The sequence below is a fragment of the Rutidosis leptorrhynchoides genome, chromosome 1 (genome assembly GCF_046630445.1).
Source record: "Rutidosis leptorrhynchoides isolate AG116_Rl617_1_P2 chromosome 1, CSIRO_AGI_Rlap_v1, whole genome shotgun sequence".
NCBI lineage: Eukaryota > Viridiplantae > Streptophyta > Magnoliopsida > Asterales > Asteraceae > Rutidosis > Rutidosis leptorrhynchoides.
Window position 1 is genome coordinate 599,843,449 of NC_092333.1, and position 21,790 is coordinate 599,865,238.

The window sequence follows — 21,790 nt, forward strand, 5'->3', positions numbered from 1 at the left end:
CTTTTCTACATCAACAGTTATATGTATACATATAATATTTATCTCTTAGAATTATGATCTTTCATTCTGAAATTCTGAAAAGCACCCAGTCTACGAATCAATACTCTGAACTTTGAAAAAGCTGAATGAAGCAGCAAAAACTGTAAACAATCTTAACAGTCGAAAGTTTGATGATAAAGAATAGTATGTTGGCAAAGCACAGAAATGTTGGAACTGGAAAACGAATTGATCAAACCATGAAGGAGACTCTGAACAAATCACAAGGACTAAACTTGTACATAAAGAATCCAGATGATTCTGTTTCTGATGAAGTCATTGGCGAATACCTTGCTCCTTAATCTAAACCCTTGTGGATAATATTCTTCATCATTCTCTGATCTTAGATATTCTAAGATATCATCATATCTTGTATTATAAATCTCTTCGATATTTTTGAAGATACTACCATAACTATTCTTATCAGAAATCATTTATCTCCTCGCGTTATCTGTATTACATCAGAAAGGAAACTGTTTCAATTTCTAAATTCTGAAAAATTCAAATGTAAATTATGAATGTTTTTGAAGTAATGTTTGGAACTGAAGCATGAGTTAGTATAATATAATGACACTTGATCAACATGATTATATTACAGTAAGTCATGCTGAGTTTCTAATGAAATATGATGATTCACATAATCATAAAATCATCATGTACCATGTTACACGACTCCTACATTCTACTTAATCTCTAAACATACCAAGAACATATCTTCCTGATAGTTCTATCTTTCTTTTGAATTCTGATAATTTAACCAATCAAGATCGTGCTATTACAATCTCCCTCTTAGAACATTAGTCATGTTCATTCGAAACTCCATACCTACGAATTCTGGACCATTACTTGTTGTACTTAGAGTTGAGAAGAGAATAAAAAGGCAAAGAGCTCCGAATTATAATGGAAAATATAAAGCCCAACAACAACTCAGAAATTACAGGCCATGTATATCGATACATATAGCAATGTAAAGACTCGGGAGAACTAAAAACACTATAAATCCAAGGATATAGTAGAAGTAAATAGATTCTTCTGGCGGCAGATGAAAGAGAAGAATGACAGATATAAAAGTTAGGAGTATATCAAGAATCAGAACTGGAAGGAGCATATTAACGAATGCTTTGAAGTATGAATTAAAGGAGAAAGAATAGAAAGTATGAAATGTAGAAATAAGAAAACGAAGGAAGTGGATTTATAGTGAAATATCAGACAGAATAATCGTGACAGATCATTGCATTTAATCAAAGAAGATCCTAATTTCCTTAATTACCGAAGAATCAAATATTATTACGAAGATTTTCCCTAAATCCCTCGAACTTCGGAAATCAACCATATCTACGTCAAAAGATAAGACGAAACTTTATTTCTTCAATTCATTTTTTTGTGATAACTTCACTCATACGCTTCGAATAATCAAATTGTTTTATCTGTAATGATAAAACTCTATTTATCAACTCATATGTGTCATGAAAATATTTTTATTGTTAGCTATGACGACCTCGATCAAATTTCGGGACGAAATTTCTTTAACGGGTAGGTACTGTGACGACCCGGAAATTTCTGACCAAATTTAAACTCAATCTTATAATGATTTCGACACGATAAGCAAAGTCTGTTAGGTTGAGTCTCAAAAATTTTGAACTGTTCATTTACCCATCGACTATTCCCGATGATTCACGAACAATTGTTTGTAAATATACATATATATATATATATATATATATATATATATATATATATATATATATATATATATATATATATAAGTATGTATATTAAAATGAATCTATATATATATATATATATATATATATATATATATATATATATATATATATATATATATATATATATATATATATATATATATATATGTGTGTGTGTGTGTGTGTGTGTGTGTGTGTGTGTGTGTGATTTTTGTACACAATTAATAAATTATGTATATGTATATTGTATTAAATATTCGAATAGGTTATATGAATATTACAAAATTAATAATAGGTAATGTTAATATATTAAATGTAAATACAAGTTAAAATGTAGTTATTATATTAATGAATATTAGTTTCATTATTGATATTAAAATTAGTATTAATAATATCATTAACTTAATGCACAATATATATAAAAAATGAGATTTGATAAGCATAAATTTGTTATATCAACATTATTAGTGTTACTCTCATTATTAGTATTAATATTAATATTAGTATTATTAATTGTATTATTAATATTATTACGATATATATAAATATGAAAAATATATCATGTTACTAGTAATTTCTAGTATTATTATTAAGTATTATCATTAAAAAAATCAATATTATTATTATTATCATTATTATTATTTCTATTATTATTATTAGTATTATTTTGATTAGTAATAATATTATTATTATTATTTTATATTATTATAAATCTCAGCATTTTTATTATTTCCAATAATACTAATAATATTATTAATATTAATATAATTATATATATTTACTAATTATTAATATTAATATAAATTATAAATAAAATCTTGGTCAAAATCACCTTTCCACTTTACATCACGATCTACTATTTTATTTCTTTGTTTTTATCTCTAATCTGTGATCAATCTTAATCGAATTCAGTACGTACCAAACAGATAGAGTCAAAAACCTTTAGTAATCAGAATGAAATTTTATTTGTTTTATTTTTTTATTATTTTACTTTGTCTGATTGAGAATTTGGGAACCACATTCTTATATATATAATCGATCCATTCAGGTTACAATGCAGACATCTCAATTCTCTTTCACTATCATTATCAATTATAAGTTATAATAAATTCAAATTATTGAATTAAAATCAAAAAATAAAGCTGGAAACCGTCAAATATCTCTGTTTCGACTTCATTTCATCTATAGCTCGAATTCATAATGATTTTTAAAATCTAAAAATGCAGAAATGATTTAAAGCATGTCGTGATACTTTCTGTAAAGTTTCAAATGCTAATTTTTCATATCGAGTTCGAATTATCGAGTCAAAGCTCTAAATTTCAAAAGTCAAACTTTGTGTTCATCTCCAAATTCGTAATTGTTTTAAGATTTCTGTTGAAATTGAAGACCCAGAAAGATTTTAGGCAGGTTTTAAAACATATTTCATTTAGGAATTGTGAGCTAAAACGTTTTTAAATTCGAGTTGTGATTTTGAGTTCATACGTATTTTTTTATTTTGTTACAACGTTTTTTTTTAATATGTTGTTAATTTAATTAATCCACTAAATCTCTATCTGTTTCTATATTATTTTCAAATCTTAAATTAAAGAACTATTAACTATTATTGGGGATTTGAATTTGGATCGAATTTGAAAGAGGAGGAAGAAGAACATGTTCATTAACATATACGGGTTAAATAAATTAAAAGGTGAATCAAAACAGATAAGTCGAGGCAGAGGGATGGTTTAGAGGGTGATCGGGTGAGCGAGAGGTCTTGGGTTCAATTCCGGGCTGGGACATAATTTTTTTTGAAAGCTTATTAAGGTAGTCCCTTTATTTCCATTATTATTATTATTATTATTATTATTATTATTATTATTATTATTATTATTATTATTATTATTATTATTATTATTATTATTATTATTATTATTATTATTATAGTTATTATTATTATTATCATCATCATGAAGTATCAAAATTATTATTATTAATTAGTATTATTATTAAATGTAATTATTATTATCATTATTCTAAATATTATCCTTAACTTAGTTATTATTAATAGAATAAGTATTATTATTATTATTATTATTATTATTATTATTACGATTAAGAATATTGTTATTATATATTCATTAATATTATTATTGTTGTTATCTATATCAAAATCAATAAATGTAGTTTTATTAAAAATCTTATAATTATTAGTACTATCAAAATAGGTATTACTATTATCAATATGATTATGAATATTATTATTATTATTATTATTATTATTATTATTATTATTATTATTATTATTATTATTATTATTATTATGAGAATGATACAAATTATTATTATTTTTCATAAATATTAGTACTTGTTTCATTTTATAATTATTAGTATTATTAATATTGGCATAAGTATTATTATTAATATTATCATTTTCATTAATTTGATTATCATTAGTGAGTACTGTTATTATTAAAAATTAATATAATTACTACTAAAAGTATCATTACATTAAATCTATTTTTTTTAAAACTATTATCATTATTATTAGTAGTATGAAAATTATTATTATTATCATTATAATTATTCTAGTGTTATTATAACTAGTATTTTGTAAACAAAAAGAGTAATTATATAAAAATATATTTAACACCCATAATTAAAATATACTAATACTTTTATTTATCTAAAATATACAAAATGAAAATATAATGTATATTACTAATATTAATATATAAACTTATTCGATTACGATTATATGTGTTAATATATATACTTGATATAGGTTCGTGAATCCGAGGCCAACCCTGCATTGTTTAGTTTCGTCGTATGAATATTTTTACTACAAAATATCGTATCGTGAGTTTCATTTGCTCCATTTTTAAATGCATTTGCAATATATATTTATGGGACTGAGAATACATGCGCTATTTTTATAAATGTTTGACGAAATAAACACAAGTACTTAAAACTACATTCTATGGTTGGATTACTATACCGAATATTGCCCTTCAAGTCTGGTAACCTAAGAATTAGGGAAATGACCCCTAATTGACGCGAATCCTAAAGATAGATCTATGGGCCTAACAAACCCAATTCTGGAATTTGGAATGCTTTAGTACTTTAATTTAAATGGTGATTGCGATTGCCAATATTTATGGCATACTTGCGAGTATGCGGGGGATATTCTATATACATTATGTTAATGTCAGTTACCAGGTGTTCATCATATGAATGGATTTTATATACTTGCTAGTGTAATGATATTTATGAAAAATGAGGATCTTGTGGTCTATTAAAATTATGGAAATGATTGATTTCGATAAACTAATGAACTCACCAACCTTTTGGTTGACACTTTAAAGCATGTTTATTCTCAGGTATGAAAGAAATCTTTCGCTGTGCATTTTCTCATTTTAGAGATATTACTTGGAGTCATTCATGACATATTTCAAAAGACGTTGCATTCGAGTCGTTGAGTTCATCAAGATTATTATTAAATCAATTATAGTTGGATATATTATGAAATGGTATGCATGACGTCAACTTTCGATGTAATGAAAGTTTGTCTTTTAAAAACGAATGCAATGTTGTAAAATGTATCATATAGAGGTCAAGTACCTCGCGATGTAACCAAATGTAATGTATTTGTCAAGATGGATTAGGACGGGTCTCTACATATGTTATATAAATAAACACGTAATATAACAAACATATATGTATTTGTCGAAGATACAACACAGTTCGTGAAATATACTATTTAACATAAACTATGACAAGCTGAACGTGTAGTTTGTATATTTATTTGCTAAGATATGGGTGTTTTATTGTAATATATGGGTGATGGTAAATGCATACATAGTTTATTCATTATATGGTTCGAAGCAAAATGTATGGGTGACGGTAAATGCATATGTAATAGTAAATGTGTTTGCATATATCTATATTTATGTATTATATATGTATTTCGGGTGGTAATGGATATATCCGTGGATGATATTTTTCATCCATATCCATATCCATTTAACTTCATCAATATCCGTATCCATATCCATTTAGATTATCCATATCCATCACGAACCGGGTGAATCGGATGGATATCCATTGGATCGGGTGACCATTGCCATCCCTAATTGTATCTGAAGTGATTTGAAACTTGGGCCAAAGCCAATTAGAGTAACATCATACGAGTACTATTTTTCAAAAATGTCAGATTTTGTCATGTTATATACTCCATATCTATAGAGTTTTTTTTCTCTATTTATAAGTGACACACTATGCATAAATGATAATAAAGTTTTGCTAAGGTGATGCATAAATGAAAATAAAGTTTTGCTGCTAACAAATTCAGTAAAGTAAACATCAAAACAAACACATCAACCGAAAGGTAGATCCTGATGTAATCTAAAAAGTTACTCATGCAAAAAGGAAATCCTCTGGTCTAGCCATAGTTCACGCCATCATCTGTCTAGCTTTGAACTCAAGGTCCAACCAATCATCATTCACCAAATTATGTACCGCATCGATCTTCTTTTGAAACAAATCATTCCCAGCTTCCAATGCTTTGACCCGCTCTTCCAATAGTTGACTTTCATTTCTAAGCCTACTATTTTCTGAAAGTTTAGCCTGGTATAATTTCTGGGCAACATCACGCTCTTTTTTAAGTTGTGCGAAATGTGTTGTTGCCTCCTTAAGATAGCCTTCCACGGTGTTGTCAAGAGAAGCCGTATTAAATGAAGCTGGAGTAGATTGAGGACCTTCCATGAGTGATTGTCTTAATCTGTTTCTACAAAAACAAAATTACAACATATCAAAATAAAACTAGGATCAAAGTGAATGAGAAGAACACATAAAAGACAACAAAATTCAAGCAGTGATAGCAATCAAAACACAAAACTATGAGATTAACTAAACAAAAGTTAACAAAAAATCGAATTAAAACGATTGCCGTTTCTTAATCACAACAGATCAAAATAAAACTAGGATCAAAGTGAATGAGGACAACACATAAAAGACAATAAAATTTAAGCAGTGATAGCAATCAAAACACAAAACTATGAGAATAACACAAAACCTGTATGTTGATACACACACGCACACAAAAAAAAAAAACAATTTCGTAATTGCAAAATCAATGTATCAGAAACAAAGATATTGTCGTTTCTCAATCACTGGCCGTTACTTGGGTGAAATCATCGATAGTGAAATCGATTATAGCGATAATAAGATTTTTTCAAGCAATTTAAATTACAAAAGATCGAAAGAAAATTACATATATTAAAGAAATATATTGATATAGATCAAACTTGGAATGAAAAAAATTAAATAGAATTTACCTCTTAGAAAAATTAGAGATGGAGGGTGGAAGCGGCCGATTGAAAATAATACTCCGTATATTAATATCCTATATATATATATATACATATATATATATATATATATATATATATATATAGGCAGGATCAATGGGGAAGTAACCAATCGGGGGGAAGCGGGGGAAGCAATTTTTTTTTTTTCGTTTTTTTTGTAATTTTTTTTTCCGGCATCAAGATCACATGAAAATATGAACATTTAGAAGAGACACTTCGTGATGAATGTTATTATTTATGCGGGAAAATGATCGACAAAAATAACATTCAAGATAATATTGTTCGTGAAGAATATGAACGTTTTTTTTTCTTCATGTTTTGTGAAGTAAAATTTAGCCCGATTTAGAGTTTAGGGTTTAGGGTTTGGTGTTTTGGGTTTATTCCATAAACCCAAAACACCAAACCCTAAACCCTAAACTCTAAACCGTTCGTATTAAAAACTCGATCTAAATCCTAAATCTAAACCCTAAACCCTAAATTTCTAAACCCTAATATCTAAACCCTATAAACCCTAATATCTAAACCCCAATAGCTAAAACCTCAACATACGCTCGAAAAATACGATAATTGTTATATATTACTTCTTCGAGCGTTTTCCCGCCAAAATAAAAACATTTATCACAAAGTGTCTCTACTAAATGTTCATATTTTCATCCCATCTATAATGTTCGTGAACAAGGTTTTTTCAAAAAACGAAAAGAAAAAAAAAATTTTGCTTCCCCCCGATTGATTACTCCCCTCTTGATCCTACCACTATATATATATATATATATATATATATATATATATATATATATATATATATATATATATATATATATATATATATATTGGGAAGAGGAATATTCATTTGAATCCATAAATTAAGTTGAGATCCAAGGGACTAATGAGAGCGCGGCATATGACGCGAAAATCACATGTAATTGGAAAGAAAAAAAAATTCAAAATTTTTTTTTTCGAAAAAAAATTTTTAAATTTTTTTTCCACAATTATATGTGATTTACCTGCACAATCACGTGTGATTTACCTGCACAATCACATGTGATTTATATGCACAATCACATGTGATCAAGGTTGTAAAAGTCGCGAGTCGGGGACGCATCGGTCGAGACCTAAAAAGGAAGCGTCGGCCGAGTCGGGGACGCGTCGGTGACGCATCGGTCGTTGACCAACGTTGACTTTATTAATAATTTCTTGAATATATATTTATATATGTATAAAATAGTTGATTCTGTACCATAAATTTCTTAAATAAGAACTTGAATTTAAATACAATCAAACTTCAAACTCAATTAATGTTACTGAGTACATAATCAGTAAGGAATAGAGAAAAGGACGGCCCAAAAAATGAAAACAAACCCTAATTTTAGAAACATATCACATCTTGACGAAAATTTGACTGATTTTGACCGTTTTTAACCAACTTTGACCGTCTTTGACATACTTTGACCGAACTTTTAGCTTTGACCGCCTTTTTGAGTCGTTTTTCAGAAAAACGGGACGGAGAACCCAAAAAAACGACGCATCAGCCGACGCGTCGGCCAAGTCGGCCGAATTTTACAACACTGCATGTGATTGAATTGTACAATCAAATGCGATAGACATGCAGAATCACATGTGATTGAAAAAAACAAAAAATTCGAAAAAAAAAAAATTCGTAAAAAAAAAATTTATTTTCGAAAACAATATTTTTTTGAATTTTTTTTTCAATCACATGTGATTTTCATGCCACATGTCGCGCTCTCATTGGTCCCTTATATTTCAAGCAAATTAATGGATACAAGTGATTACAAGGGATTTAAAAGACAAAATATCATGGTTGGTCCCCGAACTTTGTATTAAAAATTAAGGTGGGACTTAAAGTTTAAATCGATCCCAAGTTTTAAACATTGTACACGAATAGTTCCACAATTATCGTTAGTCGTGCCCAGTTAAGTAAATCACATGCAGTAGACATGTTGGGCATTATGGTCATTTTATCTTGGCACTCAACAAACCCTAATATTTCATTAGTGTATAAAGCATTTTTTCAAACCTAGCCCAATTGTTTATCCCCAAATCAACGGGTTTTTTCTATAAACCCTAATTTAGAAAATCGGTTAAAAACCCAAATCCAATTGGAATGCACAAAGGAAAGCACATAATACATAATCTGACAACAAAGACATAGTGAATTGATCAAATATTGCATTTCGGATAATATTGAGGATATTCAAACAAGATGAGCTTCCATAGCCTAAAACACATCAATATATAAAAAGCTATAAGATCCAGATAATGTTTTCATAAAGAAAAAATTACGTCCATAGTACCTATGGTTTGTTAAGTTTTTCACCACAACACCTAAACTCTATTTTTAACTTCGGTGGTACCTCAGATTTGTTGGACTAACGTGGATAGTACCCAAGACAAACTGCAGTCAATATTTAACCCTTAAGCTTTCACATGTGCCATGCATGTGAGGACACTTTTGTCCGTTTACATTATTTGAAAAACAGCCTAATTAAATAAAATTTGAACACATTAATGGTACCCAAACGAGTTGATTTTTTGATGATGTGTCATATGTTTCATGGTCTTCTTCAAGAAAGTATTCGACTTTAGTGGCTTTGTTTTTGTTGATCTGAACAACACCAGTTTCCCACCTGAGTATGCACATCAATATATATAAAGATGAAAACTATTTTATAAAAATAGAACCAAAATAAGTTTTTTAATACCAGAATAGCTATCCTGGATCACTAACTGCTTTCTTTTCCATCGACGATAGCAAAGAATTGATATCGTAATCTTTCCGATGACAAAAGCTAGTACAGATAATGTGATGTATAATCCCAGAAACCGAGCATTACCCATGTGGTTTTGTTACAACTGAAATGAATATGAATATGGTATTATCCTACTATATATCAACAAAAGGGTCTGGGTGTCGTTTTCTTTATTATTTTTATGCAGGAAATGTCGTTTTGACATATATAGGGTTCAAGTAGTGAGTAGCCCACGTGGCCTTCTAGGCTTCCGACAGATGCAATTACCAAATTCGAGACAAGAGCAAAGGTTATCATTTCTTAAAAAAAATACTATCACTATACAGCTTTAAACATCACCACTCGCTTACCTCGAACGCCATCCACCGTCGCTAAACTGTCGTCGCCGACGCCGCCTTGACAGCGTCTCTGCCGCTCGCACCTTCCTCCACCATCTGCTATCACCAGACTATCGGTGCAATCTCTCACGGTTTTCATAGTTTTTTTTTATTATTAAATTGGATTTTTTTGTTCTTTTTTTGCTATCGATCTGAAAAGGTAGAGTTTATCGTTGGTTCGTTTGATGGGATTCATCTACAAAAATAGTGTTTGATCATCTGATTTATTAGGGATTTAATCATCTGATTCTTTCGTGCAGATTTTTTGTGATCTTTGGCGTGAGACGGATCAGAGGTAAACCCTCCTTCGTTTTTAGTAAAATTTAAAATTAATTATTTATTTTGTCAGCATAATGACCTGATTTGAGAGTAAACTATATGATATTCGTTCAATTTATGGGATGCAAACGAATGGAGAGGCCAAGTTGTAAAAAGAAGCAAAACCTACAACCCATACAAAATGTTTTTTATATGGGGTTTTTCAACTAAGGTTAAATATAAGGTAGGGTCATGCAAGACGCATACAGTTGAGTTAATTTTGCTATGTATGCTTACCTTTTGTAGCCCTTACTTCCTCTTTTATGACATGGCTGTTATCTATGTATAATTTCATGTTTATACATAGATAACGAGTATAGCGAGTATATAGCGAGTATGCACTGTTGATATACACTGTTGATATATTATGATATTATTTTGAATTGTTTGGCAGTTGAAATATTTAGCACATGTGCTAATCAAAATGTTAGTAAGCACATTGGTTTACTATTTTTTCCAGAATATTAAAATGTGCTTAATATATCCAGGTTACAAAGGTCAGAACTGAATATTTTTGGAATGAAAACAATTCACTTTCACTATACGGTTAACAAATTTTCGAACGATAGCACCAGGCCCGGCCCGGAAGGGGTGCAAGGTGTTCACCCTCACAGGGCCCAATAACTTTAGGGGCCCAATATCCATATCCATGTACTATGTCTTAAAAATGGAGAGAAAGATCAGGCCCAACTTTATTTTCTTTTTGTACTAGTACCAAGGCTTTGGATTTTATAGATTGTATTATCTTTACCGTTACCGATGTGGGATAAAAAAACAACCATTGAATTATTCGCCTCTTTGAATCTCTAAATCGTTGAGTTCACATTTGCCCCAATACCCCTTTGTTTCTCATTTCTTCTGCCATGTCTTTCGCTCCACATCTCTTCTTCCCAAGTTTTCTCCATCGATTAAACTTCTCTCACTAGGTAATTCTTCTTTGAAACCCTAATTTTTATTCTCTTCTTCTATCATGTATATTTCTATATCTATATCTAAATACAGAGTATAATTTATGTTGATTTGTATATAATACTACCATAATTTGGTGAAAATTTTAAGTGGCAATGTGTGATGCGTGAAAATAGAGGATGAGATGGTGGTGAGTTCGTATATGTTTATATGATTTTAGTGATTTTTCCTTTTTTTATTTATGGGTAAACCCAAAGAAATCCACCGATTAATCGTATATGTTTATATGATGATATTGTATGAGTTTAAAATCACTTTCCTTTAATAGATTAGGTTAACTATCTCCACCGATTGATCCTATCTCTTTTTATGAGTATGATTTTCTATTATAATTTTTTTTTTTTACCATGTCTCATCAACAAGAAGCTCATGATGATCTTGTCAAAATGACGGTTTGATTTAGCAACTGTTACCCTGTTTTCTATTGTCATTACAGTTGGGTAGATATCTTTAATATAAACCATTGTTTTAGATCTTGTAATATGTATCATTGATCATTGATAGTAAACAGTTGGGTTAACTTTGATATTGCAATATGAATGCGTGTTAATGTCACTACAGTTGGGTAGATATCTTTAATATTAACCTATTGTTCTTGAGATCTACTAAGGGCCTTTTTTTTGTACTCGCACAGGGCACTAAAAATGTCAGGACCGGCCCTGGATAGCACCGAAGCACGTTGACCTATTTCTAGTTACTACTATCCACCAAACAAGATGGTAGGTTTGGCATGGGAAATGAAATATTGTAACATCAATTAAATTTTTTTATGTGGGACTAAAGTTTCTTTGACTTTTGCCATACTTTTATAAGTCAACTGGTGTCACAGGGTGTATTGAATTGAAATGTAGCAAATGAGAATTATAATGGTTCAAGAAAATCGATTGGTTCAAGAGAACAGGTGATTTGGTCCAACAATTTTTTCTCATCAAAAAAGAAATTTATTAACAAGGTTTAAAACACATCATGCTTGCACTACATCAATTGCGGAACTTGAACTCAAAGACGGGTGGGGCGGATGCAAAAATTTAATTAATTTTTCATTTCCAGCAGGGTAAATACTAATAAAAACTTTATTTTTTAGTAAAAAAAAAAATTTAGTGTAAAATTTTTTTATCCGTTAAATTCAGGTGGGGCGGATACCTCCATTGGGTTCCACTAAGATCCGCCCCTGCACTACATTCCAGCATGGGTATAGATTTTCATAAATATTTGCTATCAGACATGATGAACTAAAACCAAGATTACAGTTCATTTTTTGGATTAAACTGTGTATTGGATCCACTTTGCTAGCCGACTTATCACACGGTGACCACCCTCTTTATGGGTAGACCGGATTCGTCGCGGGTGAACATATCCTACCTCAAAGGAATATATTTTGTTTTGCTCATGGGATTCGCATCTAGGACCTTTAGATATTTCACTCATAGAGAGTATGTATTTATATGAAATTACGCACATAGTACCTATGGTTTGTATGGAATAGCTTTTATATGGAGCAAATTATGTAAACGGACAAAAGTGCCCTCACATGCATGGCACATGTGAAAGCTTAAGGGTTAAATATTGACTGCAGTTTGTTTTGGGTACTATCCACGTTAGTCCAACAAATCTGAGGTACCAACAAAGTTAAAAATAAAGTTTAGGTGTTGTGGTGAAAAATTTAACAAACCACAAGTACTATGGACGTAATTTTTTCTTTCATAAATGTTTACACCCACGAAAAAGAATCACACATAAATCTCAAAGTTCAATTTTTTAGACGAATTAAGTTGACAGTAATTCAAAATATGAAACTCCGATTGCAACATTTAACAAGTTCATTCACAAAAAAGCTAGTCGTATGCTTTCAAAAGCTAAAAATATAACTGATTCAATAAGTCAACCTCTTACATACAGATTTAAGTAATCAATATTAATCAATTAAATAAATCTTCAAAATAACTAAGTAGATTCGAAGAACAAGAAAATGATTTATATGGTTTGTATTTTTCAATTAGTTACCCGAAGAGTAGGACAGACTGAAGGAAAGGAAAATCAAAATTGTTGTTCTTCATCTTGTTATGTAGGGAGATCAAGATTACAAGACAAGGTGTTACGAAGTACGATTTATGAATATTAAAGAGTTTTATTTACAAGTAGTTAATATTATAAAATATTATAGGGTTTGCTAAGTGCATAAGATAAAAAACCATAATACCCAACATTTCTACCGGACGTGATTCACTTAACTTAACTGAGTAGGACTAACGATCAGTAAACTGTGAGACTATTCGTGTATAATTCTTAAACTTTGGGACCAACCATGATCAATTTAAATTTTAGATCTCACCTTGATTTTTGGTACAAAGTTTGAGGATCAACTATGATATTTTTTCAATTTAAAACCCTAAAAATATGTTTTAGATCACCACATCTTTATTTCCAATGAGCTAGTACTTGGTTGCGGCTCATACTCCACATATCTATCTAAGCATCTAGCCCACCCCACCCCACACTTTTCAAACATGGATCAACCAGAACAATTGCATCTGTTTAACAATACGGAGTAGTACTTAAACGATTTAATCTGCGGATGGGGTGAACTACTTAAAATGGTCAATCCGTTGCTTATTCATTTATACGTATGCGTTGATGGAAAGAAAATTACATATATTAAAGAAATATATTGATATACATCAAACTTGGAATGAAAAAATTAAATAGAATTTACCTAAGAGAAAAATTTAGAGATGGAAGGGTGGAAGTGAGAACCTGTGGTAATAGCGGCGGATGAATAATACTTCGTATATGTCACGACCCAAAAAATTTCGACTAATTTTGAACCAAACTCTCGATACAATAGTGTATTTTTGACACGATAAGCAAAGTTTGTTAGGTTGCGTCTCAAAGATTTTGAACTATTTTCATGAATGCAATTACCCTTCGATTATTTTCGATGATTCACGAACAATTATTTGTAAATAGATACGTGTATATTTAATTACATATATGTATAATAATAAATTGAAATATTATATGATGTAATTGTTAGAATTAATATTGTAAAATAAAATAATATAAAATTTATTATTTAAAACATATCTATATACATAAATGAAATATATTGAATATATATATGGTTTCGAATTCATTTAGTATACGATAGTAGCACTCGTTTACCATTCGATGGTTAAATTCAAACTTATGGAAATTCTAAAATAAACGTTGGTCCGTGAGTATTTTATATAAATTTTAGAGTTGCTAAAAATATATTTAAATATATTAAGTTGAATTTTAATACTCCGTGCATGTTAATTGGGATTTAGCACTAGATAATATCCGAAATTGATATGTCGACAGACTAAAATTATTGTGAGGCAACTAACCTTCTTTTTCCACACGTTTGCAAACTGTTTAACTTAATTATTATTATTGTATTATTTGATTCATTTGTCTTACTAGTTGAAAACATATACATATGCCTACAAATATAATTCACGAGGTTTATTATTATTGTTTGACACTGTGCCTAATTGAGAATATAATTGATTACTGTTTAGTTTTTGTTTTGATTATCCACTATGTGGACATAGGTACGTTTAAAATTCAACTTCATATATCTATGATTCTTTCAACTCTTCTCTTTATATATACTTATGGCAGTCGAAAAACAACAAGTACCCACAACCCTCATCTTTCTATCTTACTTCCTTTCTTCCTTGTTTATTAAAGAAACCATCACCATATTCACCAACGATCACCGCCACCCTCGATTCACGGCAACCCACCATTGATCACCACTATCAACCACCACCTTCTTTAATTAGAACACCCACCACCATCGAATTGTTACTGTTGCAGTTATATTTTTGTTGTTATAGCAGCCCATCGAACGTAACCAACACCACACAATTCCAACCATCGTGTACTACTACTCTCCTATTTATTTTCGTTTCTACTTGGCTCAATTGTGTTACTGCTATTCTTTGTTCCTGGTATCCAGATTACCACCCAACAACAAATACAAGATCGACTAACATGTTGTTATTACTATTTTTGATTCAAACACCAAACCATCCTCACCATCTTCGAATCCCTCCAAACAACCATCATGTTGCCATCCTACTGCAGCAACTTCCGTTTTTTTTTCTGTTTTTAATCCACTACAACAAGCCACCACCTCCATTTAACCCACCATATTTTTGTTTCCTTTACCTTATTCTATCAAGCCAGGACAAAGAACCAAAACACCATCACTCTCATCAAACTACAATAAAACCATCACCTCATTAAACCTATCGTTAGCTTCCATCACCAAACTTTTGCTGGTGTGTGTCCGTTTCTATTTCAGTTCACAACCAACACCCTTCACAACGATCATGAATCACCATACACCACCAAACTGCTACGACAGTACCTTCTCGTTTCTGTTTTACACCCATGCATAAATTAATCAAACACCACCATCAAAGCCCACCTACGAAACCTGCAATCTGGTACTACTATACGTTAACTGCAACTATTTCGAATTGCCGAGACTAAAAGCCATTATAAGACCCTTATCAAAGTAGTTAATATAATAAAGTTTATATTGACTAATGAAAATAAAATTACTGCTTTTGTCCCTTATACCTTTGTCATTGCTGCCGACAATTATAAACCATGACAACCCACTTGAAAAAAAAAGATAAATAAAGTGGGACAATATAAAAATTCGTTGGCAGACAAATGGGGAAAATAAAGTCTTAGATGAGCTGTGATATTTGTTTTCTACTCCCTTGTTCGGTTTCTATTTTATTCGAAAAAGAACCAGACAACCACAAGTTGATTGTATATTGGATTTTATTAATTATTTCTTGGGCCACGAATTTGTTTGATAGGCGGGCTGCTATGTTTCAATTTTCAAATTGGGCCAAATTTTGAGAGCTATAGATAAAATCGTGTATTAAAACAGAAATAAATAAGCAGCTCAATGGTTTAGTTGTGTGTTTGTGTGCCAAGGGGTCTTGGGTTCGATTCTGGCGTACAACATAATTTTTTTTTTCAACAACTTGAATCACTAGAATTTCAAATGGATTTGCATCTTGGGCCAGCTACCTTGGGCTTCATTGTCATGTTGGGCCGAGAACATGCACACTTGCTTAATTAAGAGGTAGTATTATTACATATTATTATTATTATTATTATTATTATTATTATTATTATTATTATTATTATTATTATTATTATTATTACCAAAATTATTATTTTTAACATCAATATTAAATCTAATTAATTGTATTATTATCATTATTTTAGTATTATCATAACTATTATTTTGACAAACGAAAGATATTTATATAAAAATATAATTATTACATATATCATAAGTATACCTAATTCACCGTTTTAATATGAAAATAACATATATAGATATATATTGTATTGGAAATCATAAACACATTAATATTTGTAACAAGCAATATAATTTATAATTATTATATATAAACTGGATTGAATATCATTACATGCTCGTTATGTGTTTTAATATATATATATATATATATATATATATATATATATATATATATATATATATTACCTGAAATAGGTTCGTGAATCCGAGGTCAACCCTACACTTGTTAAATGATGTCATATGTATTTTTACTACAAAATACAGTATGGTGAGTTTCATTTGTTCCCTTTTTAATTGCTTTTGCAATATATATTTTTGGGCTGAGAATACATGCGCTGCTTTTATAAGTGTTTACGAGATAGACACAAGTACTTAAAATATATTCTACGTTGAGTTGTACCACCCTGCATATCTTCCCTAATAGCTTGGTAACTACTATTTACATGTGGTATTGTAAACGCGAATCCTGTTGATAGATCTATCGGGCCTGACAACCCCAACCGGACTGGACGACCAGTATTCAACGGTTGCACAGTACTTCGTTTCGGTACTACTTTTGGTACAGTGTAGTGAGATTTCATAATAAAGGGAATATGCGACGTTGATTAAATGTTAAGTATGGTTACCAAGTGCTCAACCACTTAGAATATTTTTATTAAAACGTTTGTGTATACGAAATCTTGTGGTCTATTAAGATATTGAAATAATTGTTATGATAAACCTATGAACTCACCAACCTTTTGGTTGACACTTTTAAGCATGTTTATTCTCAGGTATGAAAGAAACCTTCTGCTGTGCATTTGCTCATTTTAGAGATATTACTTGGAGTGTATCATGGCATATTTAAGTCAATGCCTCGCAATGGGACCAAATGTTGATGACATCGTCCAGGTGGATAAGGACGGGTTGTTACAGGTGGTATCAGAGCGGTGGTCTTAGCGAACCAGGTCTTGCATTAGTGTGTCTAACTGATAGTTGTTTAGATGCATTAGTGAGTCTGGACTTCGACCGTGTCTGCATGTCAAAAGTTCTGCTTATCATTTCGTGTCGAAAATTACCTACTAATCATTCTTAGGGAATCACTTGCTTATCATTCTTAGTCTAGACACATCTTATTGCATTGACTGCATGAATAGTGTATAGACAAAATTCATATCTTAGCGTGTCTGCTAATTCATATCTTAGCGTATCTGTTATTGTTACCTTTGCCTGACAGCTTCCGTAGATTTTTACGTAACTTATGGGATTTTAGTATTATATATGCATATGTAAATTATGTATTGCATGGTACTAGTCTACATCCTATAATCTATTTCTTATCGAAAATCCTTCATCTGATCGTACGAGATGAATCCTGCAACCAGTTCGAGTCCCTCGGATTCCGACATGGATTTTCACTCGAGCTCCGAAAGCAGTATAACCGGAATGGATCAACCATTTAGCCATCATCTATTCTGGATGAATTGAGGATGGGTTCGTAGTCGACTTAATCCGTGGAGACACGAAGAATGCCATCCTTTCCATCAACCAAATTCACCTCTTGGTGAAGAACCTGAAGCACTTACCGGCGAACCAGTCTGAACCACCATTTTCACCATCATTTCCCGAATATCTCGCCATGATTATATACTATCTCAAAATTTGAAACCTTATTCATCTGCTCGTTCCTACCGACAATCATCCTGGAGTAATACAAGAAGTCAACGAACTTCGTGCTCGAGTAATCAATTTGGAAAATATGGTGCAAAACGTACCAGCTTCAGCAACATCACCGGCATCAACAGTACCACCAACAACACAAGTTTCAACATCACATGCCCCAATATTTCATTCTATACCTCGAGCATAATCATCGTTCTACGAATCATTCTACATCATTGATCTTCGTTCGACATAACGACTGTGTAATCTCTAATGTTTTAGAGATTATGTGTTCTAGCTCTAACGATAAATCAAATGAGATTAATATCATATTAACTCATTAAATCTATATTACATCTAAAGAAAATATATATAAATATATATATGCAAGTATATTTTCATAAAGATTGTAATTAAAAATTCTTTTGTACAAACAGTTAATGGTGAAAATATTTTTAACGGGTAGGTAATACCCGAGGAATATTTAGATTTCACATTAATAAGTTACACTGTACCTTCTTCGAATCTGATTCAACAGTCATTTACTACCATACTCACATCCACCGATATACGAATCTGTTCACCACAAAATAACCAGTTTCATTCAATTTCATATTTGGATTTTGACTTGTCAGAATTCAACAAGTGGCATAATGAAGAAAATATTGGACAAAATAAAATTTGTTAGAAACAAACAATTTAACTATGAGAAGAATTTTGTTAAGAATCCACGCTAACTGTTCCTAGCTAACTGATTACATTTTATTTATCGCAATTTATTTATCGCAATTTAAATTCTCGCAATTTTATTTATCGTCATTTAATTTCTGTTATTTATTTTACGCACTTTAAATATCGGGACACGTATACAAGGTTTTGACATATCATATAGACGCATTTATATATATTATTTGGAATAACCATAGACACTCTATATGCAGTAATGATCGAGTTCTCTATACAGGGTTGAGGTTGATTCTACAATAATACATATAATTTGAGTTGTGATCGAGTCTGAGACATGTACACGGGTCACGATAAGTATTAATAAATTCGAATATTATAAATTAAATTATATATGAATTATTGGACTGTTAACTGTGGACTATCGATTGTGAACTATCAACATTGGACAATTAAAATGAATTAAAATATTGATTATAAAATATGAAACTAAACAATTCTTCAAGTTTGCGACTTGATTTCATCTTAAACCTCATTTGTATCTTGACGATTCCAATCTGCGTTCAAACCTTTCTTGATTCTTGAAACACCTCAATCGAGACGATGAACCAACCGCATTTCATCTACGGAAGAAAAGATTGGTGCATGTAGCTATGCACATGAAAACACTCGGAACCTGAGTAAACGTTTAACACATATCTGTGCTAGTTTCTTTGGCGATGTTATTACCGAAAATAACTGTGCAGTTCTTCTTCAAAGTAGCAAATTTTGTCACAGCTCCAGCAAGTTAACTTCGACTTTTCATTCGAAACAACCTTATTATAACTTTGATATATATGCGTACCCTTTTATTGTTACCGGGGAACCTTTTATATTCCACCATATTACCATCAGCGTTTAATCATTTAAAAACACAATTCTTCTGAAACCACCTCGGTTTGATAACCAATGATCCAGATCCGTTAACTTTGAAAATGCTGACGAAGTAGCATGTTGTAGATGGTCTTAATGGCCAAAAGTTGATGATAAAGAAGGAAGTGTTAGGAACGCTCGATAGAAAATTTGGTACTGAAAATCGGATTGAGCACACCATGAAGGAGATCAAGGATAAATACAAGGACTAAACCCTATATTCAAAGAATCCAGGTAATTCTGGATCCGATGAAATCTTTAGAGAATATCTTGCTCCAAAGTCATGTTAAAATCTTGCGAACATTTTTTTCTTTATCAACCTTCGAACTTAGAAATTCCAAAATATCATCATAAAATATCTTCGATATTTCTGAGGATATCTTCATAAACATTCTTGTCCGAAATTATCTACCTCCTCGTGTTTTCTGTATTCCATTATATTGGAAACTTCTGTAAAATCTAAGTATTAATTATGAATGAATTGTGGAGAAGTGTTGGGAATTGAAGCATGAGTTAATATAATATAATGACGCTTGGCCAACGTAATTATATTACAGTAAGTCATGCTAAGTTTCTAATGGAAAGTGATGATTCACAGAATATAACATCATCATGTGTCATGTTACATAACTCTTTCATTCTACTTAACTTCTGAACATATCAAGAAAATGTATTCTTGATGGTTCTATCTTCCGTGATGTTGATAAATTTGAAAATCAAATCATGCTATCATGTTCCTTCCTGTTTAGAACAATATAATCATTCGAAACTCTATATCTACAAATTCTGGACCACTATTCGCCTGAATTAGAGTCGGGAAGAGAAAACAAGAGCAATGAGCTTCGAAAAATAAAGGAAAATATAAAGCCGATCACAAACACATGAATTACAAACCGTGTATATCAATGTTTATTGCAACATAAAGACACGGGAGAATTAAAAACATTATAACCCCAAGAGCGTTGTAGAAGTAAAAATATTCTTCTGGTGGAAGATAGAAAAGAAGAATGACTGCATATATGGTCAATATAATAACAAGGATCAGAAATGGGATTAAGCATTTTCTTAATCTTTTGAAAGTATAAATTAAGGAAGAAGATGTAAGAATGGTGGAAATGATAGAACGGAAGAGATGAATTTATAGAAAAATATCAGACATAGAAATTTAGGCAGATTATCACATTTAATTAAATCAAATCTTATTTATATTATGAAGATTTTTCTATTCCTTAAATTCCGAAAATTTGACCGTGACTACGTTAAAAGTTAAATCTCTATCTCAATCTTTTGTGATAGCTTCACTCGTACGCTTCACATAATCGAATCATTAATCGATAATGATAAAACTCTATTTGTCAACTAATATTCGTCATGAAAACATTTTTTATTGTTAGCCATGACGACCTCACTCAAATTTCGGGACGAAATTTCTTTAACGGGTAGGTACTGTCACGACCCGAAAAATTTCGACTAATTTTGAACCAAACTCTCGATACGATAGTGTATTTTTGACACGATAAGCAAAGTTTGTTAGGTTGAGTCTCAAAGATTTTGAACTATTTTTATGAATGCAATTACCCTTCGATTATTTTCGATGATTCACGAACAATTATTTGTGAATAGATACGTGTATATTTAATTACATATTACATATATG

The 21,790-nt window shown here is 30.6% G+C and overlaps 1 protein-coding gene across 1 annotated transcript; it reads right to left on the minus strand.

The window, feature by feature from the left end:
- Positions 1 to 5,959: 5,959 nt before the first annotated feature.
- LOC139883999 (uncharacterized) lies at positions 5,960 to 7,098 on the minus strand. The gene is made up of 2 exons (XM_071868088.1): positions 7,055 to 7,098; positions 5,960 to 6,504 (listed from the first exon to the last, which is right to left on the minus strand). Exon 2 carries the CDS (start codon positions 6,480 to 6,482, stop codon positions 6,171 to 6,173), a length of 312 nt encoding a protein of 103 aa, XP_071724189.1. The 5' UTR covers positions 6,483 to 6,504; positions 7,055 to 7,098; the 3' UTR covers positions 5,960 to 6,170.
- Between the last annotated feature and the right edge of the window lie 14,692 nt (positions 7,099 to 21,790).